The 22,437-nt window shown below is 35.5% G+C and overlaps 1 protein-coding gene and 1 long non-coding RNA gene across 2 annotated transcripts in view; both read left to right on the top strand.

Annotated features, from left to right (window-relative positions):
- LOC141386355 (uncharacterized) overlaps positions 1-12,868 on the top strand; it is a 38,285-nt gene extending 25,417 nt beyond the window's left edge. The window contains exons 4-5 of the long non-coding RNA XR_012408205.1: positions 1,220-1,280; positions 12,752-12,868. This is a non-coding gene — a long non-coding RNA (uncharacterized lncRNA). The remainder of the gene's footprint in view (positions 1-1,219; positions 1,281-12,751) is intronic.
- A 5,145-nt stretch (positions 12,869-18,013) lies between these two features.
- Positions 18,014-22,437, top strand: part of slc2a1b (solute carrier family 2 member 1b) — a 27,058-nt gene continuing 22,634 nt past the window's right edge. The window contains exon 1 of the mRNA XM_002662528.7: positions 18,014-18,339. Within this exon, the coding sequence (XP_002662574.1) occupies positions 18,325-18,339 (15 nt within the window). The 5' untranslated portion in view covers positions 18,014-18,324. The remainder of the gene's footprint in view (positions 18,340-22,437) is intronic.

Below are 22,437 nucleotides of genomic sequence, written 5' to 3'. Positions count from 1 at the left end.
GCAGGTGGGCCGTGAGAGTAAAATTAACTCACCATATCATTTTTGGATTTAATTATGATCGAAGTAATACGCTTTCTCCTGTTCTCTGGTTGATTACTTCAAACTCTGCGCAAAAATAGCCTCATGATCGCTTCTGCAACTCAGCTGGCTCAGTTGGCATTTCTGTGTGGAGTTTGTATGTTCTCCCCGTGTTCATGTGGGTTTCCTCCAGGTGCTCTGGTTTTCCCCACAGTCCAAACACATGCACTATAGGTGAATTGGGTAAGCTAAATTGGCCGTAGTGTGCGTGTGTGAATGAGAGGGTATGGATGTTTCCCAGTGATGGGTAGCAGCTGGAAGGTAATCCGCTGCATAAAACATATGCTGGATAAGTTGGCGGTTCATTCCGCTGTGGAGACCCCAGATTGAAAAAGGAACTAAGCCGAAAATGTGAAAAAACATTCTAAGCAAATCATTTATTGGTAATTCATGCATGTTCATAGCACACTGGCTAATGCTAATTTGAGAAACTAATGCTAATTACCATGCGGCTTCAACATAGTTAATGCCTAAATCCTTTTTATATTAACACTTACATCGATTCTTACTACTTAGAAAAAAATTAACCTGAAAGCCAAGCACTACCCTTATTTTTATAGTAGATATCTGACAAATGCATATGCTTATAATATTTGTTAATAAATAAAGGTTTAAATGAGCATTTCATACAAACAGTTTAGAGAAAATGACAGACAGGTGGCCCCTCAAAAATTGATCAGAGAAAGAAGTGGACCCTGCAGTGACAAAAGTTGAGAACCCCTGATTTAGAGAATAAAATCCTGGCCATTTTACACTATTTTTTCAGAAATAAATAAGTAATCTGGAACAAAATAACACCAATTAAATAAATGTGTTGTTTTAGCTAATGTATTTACTAACATGAACTACAGTACGTATAAACGATACGTGTACAGCATTTATTAATCATGGTTCAACATTTACTAATGCATTATTAAAATCCAAATACATGCTTGACCGTGAGTTAACATGAAATAAAAATGAGCAACTGTATGTTTCAATAACTAACATTTACTAACATGAACAAATACTATAATGTAACGTTTATTGTTCGTTCACATTAGTAAATGCAACTAATGCAACCTTATTATAAAGTGTTATCAATGTCTTTAAGCATATCATTTACTTGCTAATATATCTCTTTTGATGTTTTTTCTTTCAGAAATCTGATTAGTTGAACTTTCAATGACTCATTCTTCCTCAGAAGGGTTCATTGCATCCAGGTAACTTGTAATCCATATGTTTTCCGGCATTGCATTGATAAAACTGGTGAATCATGCAGCTGTGTGGTCTGAGTCCGACTGAGGTCATCCTATTACGATCAAATGTATTGAGTAAATAGGCAAGACAGTCACTCACAGTCTATACAGCTGTAAAGACACATACTGTAGACAGTCATTAAGTATTGCATCAGCCAGACATTTCCAGCTGATAGCAGGACAGAAGGTTAGTCGCTGTTAAGCCTGCGTTATCTTTCATTTCACAAAGGAAGTGGCAAGGTAGTAAAACAATCAGACCATATTTTTATATTGAAAACAAGCAATCCAGAGTCTATTTAGATTACCAGTCAACATAAAAAAATAGTGCACCTTGTTTTGAGAAGAGTTGCCAACAGTTTGAGAAGGATTTCATTAAACCAGCGAAAAGCCTTTGAAAGCGCTTTTACTGTTATGTCAGTTTTTGCACAATATTGACCTAATTAAGGGTTTGTGGGAAATCGTGCGTTTACGAAAAGAATAACTTCATATATGGACTTTTAAAGAAACAAATCCAACAAATCCTGATAACTAGCATGCAGAAATTGCTGGCCAACTTACTGGCTGTCAAAAAAAAGTTCCAGTGTTTGTTTTGGAATCAGTTTGGGATTGGTTGAGATCGGAGGCATGCTGGTGTTAGGTAACATAACAATAGATAATGGCAAAATGCCAGCAGAACCTCAAGAGTCTCATGCTAGGTTTAATAAATGGAGATAGGAATGGGCGCAATGCATTAAAGAATTCACTCAGACAGATGCACTATTATATACAACATCTGCTGGTTAAATTGTGAACATTTTGAAAAGAGTTTTATTCATGTAGCCAGTGTCCTTGCAGATTTATATTGTGATCTTTAAAACTCTGCACAATGATTCTTATTATTTAAGAATTTATCACTCATTGTTTTTTCCAGTTTGCATGTAGCTGAAAGAGGAATTTTTGTTGCACATGTAAGATGTTGTTTTTTTTCACTCATGTTTTGGTGAGAGATTTTAAGCATTGGTTAATACATATTTTGGATGTACTTTCACAGTGATTAGCATTGACATTCTTGTAGTCTTGTCGCCTATCCAAGTTTTAGGAACAGCAAATAATAATGTGACTTCTAGTAGATCATTTGGTATAAGAAGTGGTTTATTTGAAAGGCAAAGGCCTCTAGATTACGATTTTACCAAAATAAAATGTGATCATCTCTTGATTTTTATTGTTTAATTAGGACAGTAAGGTCTCACTTTGCTTAACACTTAACAGAACAGTATAAAATCAAAAGTCATGGTGCTGTGTAAAAATAATTAACATTGCGTATGACTCCATGAGCTTGGAGGACTGCATCCATACATCTCAATGTAATTTTTGCAAAATATTTGCAATGACTCAAATAACTTATTTATAAAGTCATCTGGAATGGAAAAGAAAGCGTTCTTGCAGAGTTCATCAAGATTTTTTTATCTTACCTCAGACATCCTCAATAATGTTCATGTCTGGTCACTGGGTTGACCAATCCTGGAGCGCCTTGACCTTCTTTGCTTTCAGGAACTTTGATGTGGAGGCTGAAGTATGAGAAGGAGCGCTGTCCTGCTGAAGAGTTTGCCCTCTCCTGTGGTTTGTAATGTAATGGGCAGCACAAATGTCTTGATACCTCAGGCTGTTGATATTGCCATCCACTCTGCAGATCTCTTGCACACCCCCATACTAAATGTAACCCCAAACCATGATTTTTCCTTCACCAAACTTGACTGATTTCTGTGAGAATCTTGGGTCCATGTGGGTTCTAATAGGTTTTCTAGAGTATTTGTGATGATTGGGATGCAGTTCAACAGATGATACATCTGAAAAATCCACCTTCTGCCACTTTTTCAAATTATCAACTAGAAGTCATTATTTGTTGCTCTTACATCTGGCATAGACAACAAGACCTTTGTCAAGTAATGTACTGTATATGGTCATAGTTAACATGTAGAATGAAGACTGTGTGGATTAGTTCATTAATAAAGTTGGCAATGTAAAGCTTGTACACATTTAAATAAAAGGAACAGATCAAAATTGGACACAAACAGCACTTTGTTAAAATGATACTTCTTCAAAATCCTCAACACTGATCTGATTATGTAATGTACAACTTTGCACATTTCAAGTAAATACTCCTAAATCCTCTGTGCAAGCTGTAAAAACAAGTGCAATAGGCTTAGAGGTCGAACATCGACCCTTGTGACCCGAATTGAAAATTAGCAACTTTTTGCTGACCTGGCGTACATGTAAGTAAAATCTTTATTGATGCATTTTTTTTAGATATAAATATGCATTTTATTCATCATGTGTAAAAACTTTTGGGAACACTTTAGTTTAGGTCACAATTCGTGATATTAACAAACTATTAACAAATACTACTAGATTAGTAAACTACTAATTAGCTGTTGATTAATAGTTAGAAAGGTAGAAGTTGGGTTTAGGTTTTAGGTATGCAGAATAAGATAATACTTTATAACACTAATTAACATATCGTAATAATTGGCAGGTAATAAGCCAGTAGTTTATAGCACCAATTTTGACCTACACTAAAGTATTACCACTTTTTTTGCATGATAGTAATTATTTTATAAATGTTACATATTTTCTAAAGACCAAAAAGGGAACTATGCAAAAATTGTAATTTTCCATTACTATATATGAGTAATTAACCTTATATAGTTCAACCATACAAATAAAATAAATGGCAAAATAATTAAATTAATTAATAAAAAAATGATGTCTATGGATCAACAATTTGTCAAATTTTTTTTGCAGACTACACTAGTTATAAAGCAATGTACATTCACATGAACTAAAACATTAAAATAAAATTATACACATTATATATAATAATTTAATTCCCAATAGTTGAGAGAACCTTTTAAAAACGTCATCTCAAACTTACTAGACAAATAAAATTGATGAACAGACTAACTTCAGTAATATTGTTAGTTCAAAATTTTGTTATTAATTACTCACCTTAATCTTGTTCCAATATAAATTAAGAGATCTGAAAGCTCCCTCATGTTTCTCTGGGAATATTATCGAACCACAAAAATCCTTTTGTGTGCGCATAAAGCAAAATAACGAATTTGTTCAATAGTTTCTTCTCAATGTCAGTATAGGGCGCACATTAATGTGTCGTGATTGGCTGCATCTCTGAAGTCTTACCTCGAATATGTCTGTGCTTTATTTCAAACAGATAACTTGCATATATTCTGTGGGTTTTGGGCATGGGCTGGCATAAGTTTGTGATGATATATTAACCTTAGTTAAAAAATATCACAATTTCACAGTATCGCGGTAAAGCTTCCCATTTAACACACTATCATTTATTTTGCGAAACATTTATAATATTTTAGAGCAGTAAACATGTCAGGCTAAATTATTTAAATAAATCGTTGACTACTGCTGTCTTTATTAGTTTTAAAACACTGATTTTTTTTACAACTTGAAAGGGCATCTTTGGATATCTTTCTTTTCTTTAGATATAAAGTAAGCCACTGCACTCTTTAGGTCAGGGATGTCCACACTCACTCCTGGAGGGCCGGTGTCCAGGAGAGTTTAGCTCCAACCCTAATCAAACACACCTGAACAAGCTAATCAAGCTCTTATAGGTATAATAGAAACTTCCAGGCAGGTGTGTTGAAGCAAGTTGGAGCTAAGATCAGCAGAACACCGGCCCTCCAGGTGCAACTTTGAACACCCCTGCTTCAGGTCCAGAGCCTGCTTGGATGTTAATGTGTAAGTTATTTATTTTAAGATGATTAAAGAATCAGAGACCAGTAGTTTTTGATGTGGAGGGTCATTTTCTGCTAGAGATACTGTTGCCCCAAAAACTAAATAAAATGTTAGTCAAAACACGTAAAATAAAAAAAAACTTGCATATACTGTAGAAATGGTATAACAAAATTTTAACGCTTTTAGAACATTGACTTTCTCAAACCACGGTAAACCAGTTATACACCACTGGACAGTGCTTATGAACGCTCTCTGATTAGAAGAAACTGTTGAATAAAATTTTTATTTTTGTTTTATGTGCACAGAAAAGGATTCTCGTAGCTTGATAATTTTCCTGTTGAACTAATAGAATAAAAAATATATGTTTGCCACACTTATTTAAAATGAGCTGAAAAAAAATTCTTGAGGTATTTTGTTTTGACAACTTGATTGTTTAATGTCCAATCCACATTTGTAAAAACTAATAAAATAAATTAATTTTTGTATGCTGTCCCTAGACAAATCGATTGTGTAGAACCCAGCATTTTTATTTATGGAGGATGAGAGAGCTTTTAGATTTCATCTAAAACACCTTAACTTTTATGTACTGAAGATGGACAAAGGTCTCAGGCCTTTGGAGCCACACAAGGGTGAGTAATTAAAAACGCCATGTTCTTTTTTGGGTGGGCTAACCCTTTAATTTAATTTATTTTATTAAAACTTTCCTTCAGTCATTTAGTTTCCTTCAGCTTACTCCCTTATTGATCAGCGGAATGAACCGCCAACTATTCCATTATATCTGTTACACAGCGGATGCCCTTGCAACACCCATACCATTTTGCATTCACAGACACACACTCATTCACTAGAGCCAATTTTTGTTCATCCAATTCATTAAGAGTGCATGGGGAAAACATCGTAAGGAAACCCATGCGAACATGGGGAGAACATGCAAACTCCACACAGGAACGCCAACTGACCCAGCCAGGACTCAAACCAGCAACCTTCTTTCTATGAGGTGACAGTGCTAACCACTGAGCCACCGTGCCACCCTGTTACATGCCTGGGGGTGTTGCTCTGTTGTTCCCTCCTCCCCTTTCTGTTTCTATTTGCTGTCTCCTGTACTTCTAAAATCTAGGTGTTCCGATTGGTTGGCAGAGTTCTCCCTCCCTCCCTCCTTAAACTTTCGAAACCTTTCTATTTGTATTTGACAGTGGTGTCGTGTGAAAGGGCGCTGATTTCTAAAGTCTTCATAAATGTGCTGAAGTGCATTAAACAATGCCTTGCAGTGGCCGTATTAATAATAAACCCATGAGACATGCCATGCTTTCTCCAGCTGGTTTAAATAGAGGCAGTGACTCAGCAGGGCCTAAACTGGCAGAGAGGGCATTGGGTGTTTCGGTGCTTGTCACTTCTGCAAGCAGTGTATCAGATTTCACAGCTATGAAAGCCCTGGCCTCAACTGCTCTGGTGCTAAAATGTCATAGGTAGAGTGAAGTTTGGGATACCGGGACGAACGTGCAGATGCGAGGCTAAAGCATGTGCTGGCCGGGACTCTGTCTGGATTGGCTCCCGGTGACTCAAATGACACAGAGGCATAGTGACCAGGCTGTTCATCTATCTTGTTAAAAGCAGCCAAGGGGTGTTGGCTGATTGGGCATCAGTTCGGACAGCTAAAATATATAGACAGAAGGTCAGTCTGTAGCCTTGACCTGACAAATTTTCTAGCATGATGCTGTGCTAATTCAGACATACGACCTTTTTGTTTCAGCTATGCATTGTTTTTGATCTAAATAAGGCTGCAGCTCAAATCTCTACTATTGTATATGCACATATTACTTGTATAAAGAAATGTTATACCTGAATTCTCCCTCTAATTCCTCTTTTTTAAAGAGGAGAAAAAGTGCTTAAATACTTCACTGTGAAAAATTATATAACAAAAAGTCTTGACAACAAATGCTTTTGTTATTTTGACTGAATTTAATAGGATTTGAACTAATTGTTTTTAGTTGTACAAATTTTACCGTATTCTTTTTAGTAGTCAGTTTGGCTGATTTAAGTAAAAATTCCAACAAATTTCAACTAAAATAAATAAGGCAAGAAGAATTTTGTTTAGGTGTTTGGTTAGAAGTGATTCAAAATGAGGTGAAATGTTCCCAGACTCTCTAATCTACAAATAAATCAACCTGTAAGTATTATTCTTGAAAGAACTTGTTTTTAGGGATGGGCATTGCCACTTACGGTTAGAGGTGAAGTACAAACTGATATTGGGAAAAAAGTTCTGTTAAAATATTGTTTTTTTTTATAAAGTGCAGAGAACTTTTTTAAAAGGTTTATTAAATTTGTTTTTCACGTTACACATAGCAAACAAAAAAAAAACACCCCTTTCCCAGAACACCAGACTTAGGAACAATACATAATCAAATGTCCATGCAGAAAATAAAAAATGTAAATATGACACAAGTTCCTTTTTTCTCACATTGTCATATGTTGTGCGTCCATTTCCATCACAAGAGTTACAAAAGACTGCGAGACCTTACAAAATGTTTCAACAGACCTTTTGATAGAATGCCTTATTTTCTCCAACTAAAGACGAGACATCACTTCTCTTATACAGTGACTATGTGTTGGTGGAATTGGGTCTTTCCATTAAAACAATATCAGTCTTTTAGTGCAGAGAACTTTTGATGATCATCATGTTGCTTTTGCATTATTTTGGCATTTCATAGTCACAGTATATTTACTCTTTCAAATTAAGAAAGAAAAAATGTCACAAAAAAAGATTTTAAAAAAATTCAAGTAGAGAGGGAGTTAAGAGTTCTTTCATGCATGGCTTTCTAAAAAACATGTAATTTTATCCATTTATTTACAAAACTGGTGATTTTGGGGTTTAAGAATGCACATTTTGCAAGTGGCAGTTTTTAAAAGGTTTAGTCTATGCTCATGTGTGAGAGCTTGAAAACCAAAACAGCAGTGATGGATTAATAGACTCTATTTGCACAGATGCTTAGAGTTTCTTCAGAAAATGACATTGGGATCTACTGGCCTTGTATATGAAATACCAACACAATCTTACAACAATTCATAACTTTTTGATTTACTGGCTAAATTGTATGAATTCGTAAAATCTCATTCATTTTGTACATTTGATTTGCTTATTCTCCAATGACGGTTGAGTTTAGGGGTGGGGTTGGGTGCCACGCCTTCTTTTTAAAATTGTACATTTTCGTAAGATTGAACCCGTATGACTTATCCACTAAACTGACAAAATGTTAAATATTTACTGTATGTTTCTTTGTGAGATCAGGTTGGAAATGCAGTGATTTACTAATTTTGGTAGATCCATTTAAACAACTAAAACCTTGTAATTTTTTTCATAAAAATTGAAACGGTTTTCTTTGTGTTTTTTATTTTATATTTTCTGTGTGTCAGGCTTGCGTAAACAAACTCTAATTATAAAAATTTGTTTAACTGTTCAGTTTAAAATCTTAATTATTATTTTATTCTTTGCGTGGTTTCAAAAAACATCAAATGTTGTGCAAAACCTGCATGACTAATTTATGGACCTGTCTGATACTGTACGCTAAATGGTTCCACAATCTGATATATCATGGATTTTCTTTTTTATATTATCTCTGTAAAGCTGCTTTGACACAATCTACATGGTAAAAGAGCTATAGAAATAACAATACAAAAACCTTACGTTTCAAAGACATTTGAGGGTGAGTCAAATGTACTGAAATGTTTTAGGCGAACTTACTTTCTGATTATGAAGTGACTGCAAGTTTAGCACTTTCTTTCTAACCCTTACTTGACTTTGTAATTTAATAGTAATTTAGCAATTTACTTAGTAATATGTTTTGCCTAGTAAAACCGGATTGCTAACTAAAACTGCTTATTTGCTTTTCTGGCCTTCTTAAGAGTAATTGGTGCCAAAAGGTCATTTTTTTTGTTGGAAACGTCTTGAATGCACCATTAAAATATTATTCCTTTTTCTAAAGTAATAATTCATAGATAATAAATTAATAATTTGGCTGATGTTTGTACATTTTTGTCTTATTGATTCATCTCGCATGGTGGCTCAGTGGTTTGCACTGTTGCTTTACAGCAAGAAGGTCGCTGGTTAGAGTCCCGGCTGGGCCATTTGGCATTTCTGTGTGGAGTTTGCATGTTCTCCCCATATTTGCGCAAGTTTCCTCTGCTTGATCCTTCACAGTCCAAAGATATGTATGCGCTATAGGTGAGTTGGATGAATAAAGTGCCTATAGTGTCTGAGTGTGTGTGAATGTGAGAGTATATGTGTTTTCCAGTACTGGGTTGCAGCTGGAAGGGCATTCGCTGAGTAATACGTATGCCGGAATAGTTGACGGTTCATTCCGCTGTGGTGATCCTTGATAAATAAGGGAATAAGCTGAAGGAAATTGAATAAATGAATAATTCTTCCAGTTTAACTGAAACACTAAATATCTTCTTGAGGAGTGAGAAGAGCCTTTCGACACTGTTTCCTAGTAAAACATCCTCTTTTTAAGACCTGAACCCAGGCCAAATTTGGGCCCAAGGGGTTCCCATAATCGCATATTCCAGCACAGTTGAAGGAAAACCACCCGCTTAGGTGCTAGCTGTGATTATTTGTCTGCTGTATCTCAATGTTGTAAGATGCATACTGTACTATTGTCTGGTTTCCGTATTCAGAGGTCAATTTTCACAACTGCTGACTACCTGCGACTTACTGAAAACTCCCTAGTGTAGAGTCATCATCGTGGTCCTACGGTAATGTGTCTGCTGTGATAACATTTCAGTTTTATGTTAAATTTATTTATCCTTCCAAAATAACATCTCTAGTTTGGTTTATATTAAACACTAGGCCTAAAAAATGCATTTGTTTATATAAAGCTCTCTCTATCCAGCCCTGTAGATCTGCAAAGGAACATTTAGTTGTCAGTTGATCCTCAGGTCATGTTTATTATCTAAAATATGAAGTTATATCATCGCCACGTGCAGCTTTTGTGTTTTGAAAACAGTCTGAGATTTCCATGCCCGGTGTTTACCAAGGAGAATTAAATCTGAGGATGTCGTACAGTTGATTACTATTGTTTACTTGCAAAAGTACGCATACAGTAATAAAATCTGCAGAAATACAGAGTAACCTGAAATTAACCCGAGCAGATGGTTGCTGGTTAGTGATGTAGATGTGCACTATGGAATGAGTGTAGATGCCGGCTAAGCACATTAGTCCAACAAAAGCACACATTAGTTTGCAACCTACGTGCAGGAGACCACAAAGCCTGCCAAGAGAGTGTAGGGCTACTTCTTGTGGCTTTGACAGATTGACCAAGCAGTATTTATGAATGAGGCCGACACACCACTGCAGGCTATGCCTATAGGGGAAAATCAAAACAGCAACAGATTTAAGGAGCAAATTCTATTAAGATAAAGACAAATAATATAACTCAAGTGAAAAAAAAACATAATTAGTGAACTTAAATTGTTAAGAACAATACAAGTGCATGTTGCATTTTTTAAATAGTTTATATATACAATTTTTAATTACTATTATAATTTACGTTCAGTCGCATACAATAGTATTCTGTGTGTGTGTGTGTGTTTGCAGTGTGTATAAGTGTGTAAATATATTTATATATACACTATTAGGCATATTATTGTATTTTTAGAGTAACTGCACTGTTGTGGCAGTGCTGTTGCCTGCAATTTTGCTGTAACTTACCTGTAAATGTGTTTTACAGTAGTATGACCCTACCACAACTTCATTACAGTAAACTACCTTCAGCTTACAGTAAAATAGCCTTACTCACAACTTCCTTTTATTGTAAGATTCCTTTTACCACATTAAAATTTTACAGTATGACTTTTACAGTACTTTTACTGTAATTTATTCACATTTAGGTACTACAAAACCGTTATTTTTACCATTTACTATTGAATTAAATAAATTCCAAACAAATGATGAGATCATGCACAGAGTATTTTTATTATTCATTTTAAATGGTTTACAAAAATATTTTTATTTATCCATCTATTTTAAATACATTTTGTGAAACAAGATGATCATCTTTTCCCTACACATTTCTGGAGGTATCAAATTCTGTAGCCAGAGCGATGTGTGGCTGCATTTCATCTTTAAAATGAAAGCTATGGGGTTGTATGATGCCCAGGATGGCTTCTGTGTCTTTTCGTGCTAACAGCTGACCACTTAACTTTATGTGGACGGCTTTTCCAATATAACTAGTTTGCCCACTATCTGTTAACACTATCGGTTGGGTTTAGGGAAGGGGGTGATTGGGTTGGTTGGTCAGACAGTCAGTCAGTCTCTCAGTCAGTCGACAGCGGCCTCTAGTGGATTTACACAAGAAAAACAGGCGTGAATGGCACTCGCGAGAGAAATTTGAGATCTGCAAAAGGGTACACAGCCATCTCTGGCATATTCGCAAAAAGAAAAACTGCAAAAAACATACCCCCTGTGTGTTAGTATGCCCCAAATATTAGTATGTAAAATGTTTCAGCATACCAAAAAGGTTTTAGTATGGTTTGTGTTTATGCAAGTGGGACAAGGGTGGTGCTAATCGACAAGAGAAAGCACAAATATTGGTCCATATACTAATCAATCAATACAGCTGTTTATTGTTGGTACACAAAGCTGATATCATTTATCACAATAATAGTCAATAATCTTAAATTATACCCATGAACATCATTAATCGAAATACAACAAAACTGCATAAAAGGCTTAAAATGTGAATTAAACATTAGTAATAAGGACTGCCTGAATCAAAGTCAGATAATAAAGCCCAAGCAGTTTGATATAAGTATATACAACCCCAGAGACATGCCATCATTTTCCTCTTCAAAGACTGGGGCAGTCACATTGGAAAACCAACATGTGTGTCCGAGAATGATGGGCGATGTGCACTTATCCCATGGCTGAGCTTCCAATGTTTCAGCAAGAAACCCTCACCTTTATAGTCAAAATTTGGATGCTGGCCGAAGTAAAAAAAATAGGCCAAAGATTGGCCTATTAGGTAAGAAAGTAGATTGAGTTGATCAGGCCCACCTTCTCTCTCAGCTAGGTGCACATTATTTTTGAAGCACATATTTGAGGTTTGTAGTGTCAGCATGATTATCTAGATTCTATAATCTACCTCCTGAAATTTGGAGAAAGTTAACCTTAAGGTCCGGAGACCCTTCTCTGGTTATTTGGTCAGGCTTAAGCAACCCAGGCTCATTCTGATACCGTAGTCCCGTGGATGTTTCTGGAGACTGCTAAATACGTCCCGGGAGGTATGTATTTTTGCAGTTTTTGTTTTCATGAATCCACAAGAGGCCACTGTGTGCGCTATTTCGCATCTCAAATGTCTCTCACGAGTGCCGTTTGCGCCTGCACTGTTCTCGTGTAAACCCACCAGAGGCCGCTGTCGAACAACTGTCTGTCTGACTGGCTGAATGATTGACTGGGTGACCGGCCAATCAACTGACCCACCCTCCTCCTTCCCTGAACGCAACCAATTTATGGATTGACCCAGCCACCTGCTTACTTCCCTAAACCCAACCAAAAATGTACAAAAGCCGTCCAGAAAAAGAAAAACCCTCGTCTGATTTTTACCACGTTTTCAAATTTTACCACATTCTCACCATTGTTATAAACTTGTTCCCTTTATTTTTTGGATTCTGTTTTTGTCTGATTTCTGGAACAGCTCTTCCCCGGACTCGAACCCGGTCGTTGTTACCGTGGTCAGCTCCTCTCTGCTTCTCAAGTACACGACGAGCTAACTGGACAAACTGGTTGCGGCAGGAAAGCCCTCAACACGGAGGTAAGCAGTCAGCCAGTGATCGTGAAAAGGAACGGCGTCACACCGGCCCGTTGTGTTCGCTTAAAAAATTCAATTCAGCCATACGTACCTCCGGCTACATAATTTGCAGTCTCCAGAAACGTCCGTGGGACATTTTTAGAATGAGCATGGATTGTGCTTAAGGGTCAATATTTTACCTCCTAAAATTTGGAGAAAGGTTTGAACTTAGTGTGCTTTCACACCTGTGAATCGATTCAGTTGTTCTGAAAAAGGGATTACAATTGTTACATTATTCCTCTTTGTTCTTGGTGCGGTTCGCTTTCATACTGCAAAGTTTCTAATCGGATCAAAAGAGCTAAAACAAGTCACGTGTGAGTAAACTCTCCCCACATTGGTCAGAGAGGGTTTATTTTGCAGAGTCCCGCTCAGGCTCAGCTGTCAGAAGAGGTGGTGTTTGACAAGGTGCGCGTGACGTGTCTGAAGAGTGAGGAGAGATGCGTTGGGGAGGGGTGAGAAGGGTACGCGACCTAGCCTATTTGAGGACCAGGAGGGAGACGCGAGATTACCAGAATATTATCAATATTCAAAACATTCAAAAACACACTGATATAACCACGCTCGGATCGTATTGGTTTCTCACTGCAATCGATTCGCTCCAGAGTTCGTTTCAATCGAGCTGAGACCACCTCATTCAAACGATCTCGGAGCGTTTGATTTGGTGCGGATCCGAGAGCGATTGGTGGTTTCACATTTGCCAAACGAACCGCACTAACTGGGCAAACGAGACAGGTTCTGAAACAAAAGTGTGAAAGCACCCTTAACCTAAAGGTCATGAGACCCTTCTCTGGTCATTTGATTGTTCGTTGAGTGCAACAGGAGAAAAACAAAAAAGAACCTATTTGTTACACTCCTGGAACATATTTCGCTCTCTCCAGAAATGTAAAACCAGGGGTCATATCCATAATGAGCCTGGGTTGACAGTAGCAGTAATTATACCAATACGGCAGACTCCTAATATGCAGAAAGTTACTGTAAAAGCTTTAAAATTACTCACAATACATTACATATTAAAGTAGTGGACTGTACAGAATGTATGTGGTACTTTACTGGGCATTTTTGCAGTAAAGAAGTGTAAAATTGCAGCCAAGTCTAACAGCGTATTTCTAAGATCGCAAAATTATTATTGCAGAGGTTATAATAATGTTAAACTTACAGTAATTCCATAACAGACTACAGGATCTTGCATAATAGACTATATTTTCATCATAAATATTTTAATATCAGCCTTTTCCTGCATTGTATTGTTTGAATGCTTGATTCACTTCATGGCCATTCTTTTGAAGGTTTGAGGTGACGAACATCCTGGAACCATCATGCTCATTTTATTATTTTCTTTGCTGTCTCACAGGTTCAGAACAATCCATCACTGATTGTTCAGAAACGTCTGTATTTGTTTTTCTTAGAATATCAAACGAATTTAACAATGAGACAAAAGGTGCACACTTTTAGCTTGTGTCAGTTTTTTTCTACTCTTATTTGTGCATGGTTTTGAATATTGTGCCAATGCATAGCGATTTCCTCTTGTTTGCAGGTTGATTATTTTTCTTGTGCGATAAGCAGATACTTCCCCACCAACTCAAACAAAACCTCTATGTTGTAATGAGTTGTTACGTATTACCCCCTTCTCATCTCTCCTTTTCCCACGACCCAACAGGAATTGTCTGTAGGAGTGAGACACAATCGCTCTTTGAGCTCGTCTACAAACACTTGTTCAGTTTGATTCCAGATCTGTCGGTTTGATCACTGACATGGTAGAGGGCCTGAGTGGGCACTGAAACTGCAGTTATGGATGCCCGTTTAGTCTCTTGGCAGGATATGATGCATTGGCATAAATGATTCTGCCACATGAACACGTTACAATGCATCTGGTCAATTAGATCAGTAGAGAAACGAGTTTAATCTGTCTATTATTTACACTTTCAACCGCTTTCTTGATTTCTTTGAGGGGGATCAATGAGTGTTTGGGCTCTCAAATTATTATGTAATATGATAAAAGACTGATAATTGGATGAACTAAAAATGCATCTTAATACGAGATAATAACCAAAATTATACCTTAGGTTTCATGGATATGTTTGTAGGATTAGCCAAAAATACATTGCATTGAGTCTACTCTTTACTAGTATACTAGTAAAGTTTATGACGACATTTTGTATTTGTTTTTTACTGTAAATGCTGTATATCAATACTCAATTTTTCCAGGCCCACATGGAATCTGCACGCACAGAATTCTGCAGATTTCCGCAAATTTTTACCCCGTGATTAATTCTGTTTATTTTCTTATGTAAATGTGCGTAAATCTATATTCATTCAGTTTTTAAAATAATTTCTAAATTATAAATTAAAATAAATTATTGACTAACATGAAAATGTTCATATAATTTATTTACAACACAGTTAGTGAAGTCCTATTTTCTGTCTTTTAGTAGATATATAGAAGACTTGATTTCTTTACCAAATAAAGTGGATCTTATTGGATTTGCATTGTAAACATTAAATAAAAGTTAAACATGTATTTACTTTGTAGTTCATATATTAAGGTTTTAGTTATGATACTCCCAAAATTATTCTACATAAATCCACAGATTTTTAACAAAATTCTGCGCAGAAATAGCAAAAAATGTTTGCAGATTTCGTCTGGCCCGACTAATAACTTAGTTTGGACAACTTCATTTCTTAATTTGGCGATTTCTCTTAACGTTTACATTTTTGGATCACTTAGATTTAACACTTTCAAAGTTGTATTTCTGCCAAACTGGGACTCGAACCAGCAGTCTTCTTGCTGTGAGCTGACAGTGCTAACCACTGAGCCAGCGAGTCACACATTTTGAAATTTTTTTACTGTAAATACTGTATATCTGAACTTAATTTTTGACTGCTAATATGCACTGACAACAACTTTATTCCGAAATTTATCAATTTCATGATTTTTCTTGATATAATTTTTTTTTCTAAGTTAAAAAAAGTAACATTTTCAAAGTAATACATCAGTGGAAATGTATAAATAAATTAAAACTGACCCTTGACTGGTTTTGTGATCTACACTATAAGAAATATACATAAATTTGCAGTTTTCTATCAGTTATTTTGTGATTCTTTTTTTTTTCTTGTTTCTTTGTTTATTTATGGTTTTGAATTGCATTATGGCTCCTTGATCTTTCTTCCATCAACTTTTAAAGTCTGAAAAAGTAAATTTTATTACCATTTTTAAAGTGATAAAATGTCTAGGTTGGTGTTGTATAATATTTCAAAATGTTAATAAAAGTCACTTTGTTTAACTGTTGAATTTTCTACATCAAAAGTTGACAAAGCAGAGATGAAGGTCCCATAATGCAATTCACAACCGTAAATAAACAGAAAACACTTGTGAATCACAAATACAGAAACACAATTGGTCAAAAGGGGAATATAGCTCAAATCATATGCTCAATACACATGTATTTAACACTGAATACTTATGACTGGGTCAACAAATGCACATCCTAATAATAATAATAAAATAGCAGGTAGGCTATAACATGATAGTGAGGTGTATAAGCAGACCTTTAGACTCAAATATTTATTATTCATTCATTCATTCATTTTCCTTCGGCTTAGTCCCTTTACCCATCTGGGGTCACCACAGAGGAATGAACCATCAATTTATTCAGCATGTGTTTTACACAGCAGATCCCCTTCCAGCTGCAACCCAGTACTGGGAAAAATCTATACACACTCATTTAAACACATACACACAAAACGACTAATTTAGTTTATTCAATTCCCCTTTAGCGCATGTCTTTGGATTGTGGGGGATGCCGGAGCACCCAGAAGAAACCCACACGAACACAGGGAGAACATGCAATCTCCACACAGAAATGCCAACTGACCCAGCCTGGACTCGAACCAGCGACCTTCTTGCTGTGAGGCAACAGTGCTAACCACTGAGCCCGCGTGTCACTCCTAATATATTAAATCTTCGAACATTTTTTTAAACATACACTTATTAATACATTGAGTGTATGCTATTACAAAAATATGGCTGTACGTCAAAGTTGATTTATAACTAAATATTAGTGTGTTTCTTCTCTCTGATTCAGACATTTCTGTCTCCTGATTGTTTTCATTAGATTTCAAAGCAATACGACATGAAAGCTTTGCTTCTATTTTGATTACAAACAGTTTATTTGGAACGAGTTCATTCTCCTCAGACACTTCCTTAAACAATCCCTCGTAGGAAAAAAAAACATTTCTTAAGAATCACATATTCGCCATCATGCACTGTGTTATCTGTTTATTTATACACTCCTCTCACAACAGTTTTTTTCTAGAACAGTAGTTTTTTAACTTTTTTAATCAAGTACCACCTCAAAAAAAATTGTCTCTCCAAGTACCACCAAAATGAGCAGTATTGAAATACAATAGCGTAGTAGGCCCAGTAAAGCAGCTAAAACTCTGCACAGTTAAAAAACGCAGATTACCTCAGAAATATAGGCTATATGTCATATATGGCATATTATATTCATCATTTTTGATAAAATTTTTTAATGTGTGTAGCATGTACATGACATACATCATTCCTCCGTGTACCACTAGAAGGAAGCCTGCGTACCACTAGTGGTACACGTACCACAGTTTGAGAACCACTGTTCTAGGACATATAAATATTTTTCTAATATAACATAGTTTTTATGACATTATTTTCATTACTATGTTATTACTATGCAAGAATTAAAATCATTATTAGAAATGGATTAATCCTGTATTTTAGTGTATTCAAATATTTGTGTAAAGGTTTTTTTTTTAATACAGAACTTGGATAGGATTTTTAAAAATCTAACATAATAGTAAACTTAGAGAACAAATCTCCATACTCACAACAATACTTCTCAACTCATCACCACAGAAGTCTGCCATGCATAATGTTATTAATATTAGTTCATCTTTCGGTTTTTCAGGCTTGATTCTTGTGATGTGTAAATTTGCACGCTCCTTTACGTATTCATCTTACACTGTATGTCGTCATTCCTGATCAGCCAATCACAGAGCACATTCCCAGTCCGACCCCCTTCACTCCCGACATTGTTGCGTCATACATATTAAACCGGCGAGCCCGGACAGCATCTCAGATTCACCGGGTCGAGCAGACAACTTTAAGGTTAATTGAAACACTCCAGTTAAGAAAAAGGAGAAAAAATCAACTTATTTAGGAAAAGGGGAGTTGTCAGAAGAAGTTTGTGAGAGGCATCTGAAGGCATTTACGCGGTCTCCCTTTACAACACCATACTTGGCGAACTGTATTATTTATTTATTTATTTAAGAAATAGTTGTATTAATTTCATTTAAAGTCGAATTCCGAGGAAATCCAAGTGGGGAAAGGCGAAGTTTCTGCCGAGTTAACGTGCGCCGAGACGTCATTGAAATTTTGACAAGACGTGATGGAAGGCGGAAAGGTACGTTACGTTTAAAACTTCATTTTTGTCCCCTCTAATAATAAATAAATGCGAATATATACATATAACGAATGTAAAACGTAACAGAGCATGGTGTGGAAAATTAAACTGGTTTGTGTTGGTATTTCAGTGTGTCTATTTCTGGCTCTCTCAATGTCAGGCAGGATATTAACGTTAGCCGCATAGCATCGCGAGCCTTTCTCTCGAGCTCAAAAAGTTTGACAAAAACCAAAATAAACTCGTACCACATGTTGGGATGACACATGGGCAACCGAGCTGTGATGAGCTCACATAGCCTTTTAGTTTCCTTAAAAGTGGTAGGTGTCATAATGCCGAGTCTATGCCGGGAACTCGTTTGCCTGAGGAGGGAGACTGTGTTTAAAAACCGAGTATGCTCCCTAAGTAGACGGCATTTTTTGGGTACCACAAGCGCGCTTTCTGGCTTTGTCTCAAAAGCAACGTGAGTTGTTCTCATAGGCGGTATTGTAAGTGACTGTGGTGGCGCTATGGTTGCCCGAAATGCTGTATTTGTAGGTAGCACAATGGGATTTCAGACACAGCCGGGGGATCGTGGTGTACGTGCCCACTTTAACCCGATTTTCAATTCAGCAGTCATCATTTCTTTCTTTCTTTCTTTCTTTCTTTCTTTCTTTCTTTCTTTCTTTCTTTCTTTCTTTCTTTCTTTCTTTCTTTCTTTCTTTCTTATAATTTTCAATTAAATTTTCTTTAACGTCATGATTGTTTAAATACATTATTACTAAAACGTTATTACACAAAATAAATAATAAAAACATACTATTATATTTTCTTTCTTGTAATAAAAACTAAACAATATGGCATTACAACAGTGATTACATATTATGACATCAAAATTGTTATTATGATAGTGTTTTCTTTCTTTTTTTCCCTAAATAAGTGCATAATACTGCATTTTAACGGCTTGAGTTTGTCTTAAAATTCATATTAAATGCAACTATTATGTTTTAAATAGAACACTCTATCTCTAGTTTTCTTTTGAGTCCTGTCCAAACTAGTGACTAACAGTAAACTAGACACTCATACGTGACTAGTAGGCTGTTCTAGATGGTAAACCTAACCACAGATGCATGATGATCACCCATGACAGATCAAGTGTCTTTTAGATTTCCTGAGGTCAGGGACTTTACAATATCTTGTTGTTTGATTTTTTTTGTCCTTCAAAGAAGTAGCCCATTAAAAACAATCAGTAGGGGTGTTTTAGCTTGATTTGAGCTAAAAACAATGACTTTAAAGTAAATGTGAGTGCAGCCATTAAATTAATTAAATTCTGCTGCAGTGCACTACGGTGTTGCTGTATTTAATCTATAGCCGACGTGCTGGGAACGATGGAGATGTCCCTTAGGGAGGGGACAGCCACAGCTGGCTTCTAGCTAGGGGACACACAGCATAACCCTGCCAGAAAGGTCATGTTCTTGACCTATTCCCAGCACAATGTCTAATGTTTTGGCTTTGTTGTACAACACTCTTCAGTCAACGTGCACGCTCGTGTGGCTCTCTAATGCCACAGGAACGTGTACACATGTTGTTGGTTGTTAAGACAACCCTCGTGCTCGGTCTTTTCATACCAAACTGGCTTCTGATATTAAATAACATATGGGAAGAATATATGCTTGTGCCAAAGGCTTTAGACATTATAGCTCGCCATTAAACATGCTCAGACCTTTAAAGCACACTCATCAGGGTGCATTGTGTGAATAGGCAAAAGTGCCACACCTGACGCTCACCTGTCAGGTTTTAGTATTTGCGTAGGAGAAATTTCTTTCTTTCTTTCTTTCTTTCTTTCTTTCTTTCTTTCTTTCTTTCTTTCTTTCTTTCTTTCTTTCTTTCTTTCTTTCTTTCTTTCTTTCTTTTTTTTTCTTTCTTTTTTTCTTTCTTTCTTTCTTTCTTTCTTTCTTTTTTTTCTTTCTTTCTTTCTTTCTTTCTTTCTTTCTTTCTTTCTTTTTTTTTCTTTTTTTCTTTCTTTCTTTCTTTTTTTCTTTTTTTCTTTCTTTCTTTCTTTCTTTCTTTCTTTCTTTCTTTCTTTCTTTCTTTCTTTTTTTCTTTATTTCTTTCTTTCTTTCTTTCTTTTTTCTTTCTTACTTTCTTTCTTTCTTTTTTTTCTTTCTTTCTTTCTTTTTTTCTTTTTTTTCTTTCTTTCTTTTTTTCTTTCTTTCTTTCTTTCTTTCTTTCTTTCTTTCTTTCTTTCTTTCTTTCTTTCTTTCTTTCTTTCTTTCTTTCTTTCTTTCCTCTAATTTTTAATTGAACGTTCTTTATTGACATGATTGTTTAAATACAATATTACTAAAACCAGTGCTTTCCACAGGTTTGAAATATACTTGTGGTGGTAACTGGCACATGGTTACCTAAATGCAACAAAAAAATATTTATTTTTAGTAATACTTATATTTATTATGACACTGCTATACATTGTTTCCTTTAAATGGGTTGAAGTTTAAAAAGAGACTGTTGAAAAAAAAATCCACTATATATTTTACTTCTATTCAGGAGCCATGTGCACCCACTGACAGGTAAAATCTGCTGATGACATTTTGTACAGTATTGCCAAAGGATCTAAGATATGTATAAAATATGCAGTCAACATCATCAAATAAAAAAAAAACAGCAATATTTATAAAAAGTATAATTAGAATAAAAGTGAAGATTATTTAATTAAGCCAAATTAGCAAATTAACCATTTATAATGGTGCTCAAATATTTTGCAGCCGGTTTAAATGTAATTTCCTCCGCTCGTTTTAATAGAAGAATTAATTATTTAATGTTTCTCTCGCTCTTGTGGCTGTGCATGCGCTGTCAGCTGCGAAGCCAAGCAAAAGTTAATCAGGCTTACAACCAAAATGTAATGCAAAACCGGATAAATTTAACGTCAACTTTAGAAAGCAAAACCAAAAGCCGAATCCTGGACATTTTAGGAGATTTAAAAACCCTGCACAAAAGCATTATTAAGTCTCAAAAAGGCAGGAAACGTATAGGGCAAGATGAGATTTTCCACTGGTCAATTGATTGCGGATGTTTGGCTATTGGGTGGAATCAAAAAAGTGTAAGGATGATAATAGTAAAAAATAAATGTCACTAAATATATTTATATTTAGCGATTATGATTTTTTATTTTCTTTTTTTGTCAAATAAGTGCATAATACTACATTCTAATGGCTTAAGTTTTCTTTAAAATTCTTAGTAAATGCAAAGATTGTTTTAATTAGAAAACAACATCTCATGTTTTCTTTTGAGCCCTATCCACACTAGTAACTAACAGTGAGTGTTTACATGGACACCAATAATCCGATTTTAATAGAATACAGACTATATTCTACCATATAAACAGATTTCTGATTAATTTAATCAGATTAAGGTCATAATCAAACTAAACAAAAATCAGATTAAGACATGTGGAATATGCCGATTTTAGTCGCATTATTGAAGTTCAGTACAGACATGGAAACACAGCAGTCAAACTAATACTGTGTGTCAGATTTTTATTGCATTTTGCGACAGGATAGTCTATGCTTGGACCGGTATAAGAATGTAGCGGTATTATAACCTTTGATAACAATATAATGATTTCACAGTATTGTGATTACTGCTCTACAATATGTATTTTTTAAATGTCTGGGTAAAAAACAAAAAGTTTTTTTTTGCTTTGAACACAATGGCTGCGTCCGAAATCACAAACTTCAATACTATATAGGATGTTAAAAACAGTATACAAAAAAAAAAAAGTAGTATGTCTGAGTTCAAAGAAATCAAAAAAACTGTATCCGAGAAGATGAAAAATTTAAACACTCAAAATTACATGGAAGTCCAGAGGAAATGTGGATAGCATGGAAACACAATGGCGTTAATCGAATTATGTGCTATAACATGTAAAATGGGATCATTAAAGGATCATTTAAAAAGCAACTCATGTAAACACCTTAATCATATTATAGTCTTTATTTAGATTAAGGCAAATAATTCAATTACTGATGTCCATGTAAATGTAGGCTGTGAACTAGAGACTCATACGTGACTAGTAGGCTGCTCAGCATGGCTTACCTAACCACAACTGGCAAAAGGTACTAT

This window comes from Danio rerio, chromosome 6 (assembly GCF_049306965.1).
Source record: "Danio rerio strain Tuebingen ecotype United States chromosome 6, GRCz12tu, whole genome shotgun sequence".
Taxonomy (NCBI): Eukaryota; Metazoa; Chordata; class Actinopteri; order Cypriniformes; family Danionidae; genus Danio; species Danio rerio.
The sequence above is the reverse complement of the archived record's forward strand: the minus strand, read 5'-3'. Positions and strand labels throughout refer to the sequence as shown.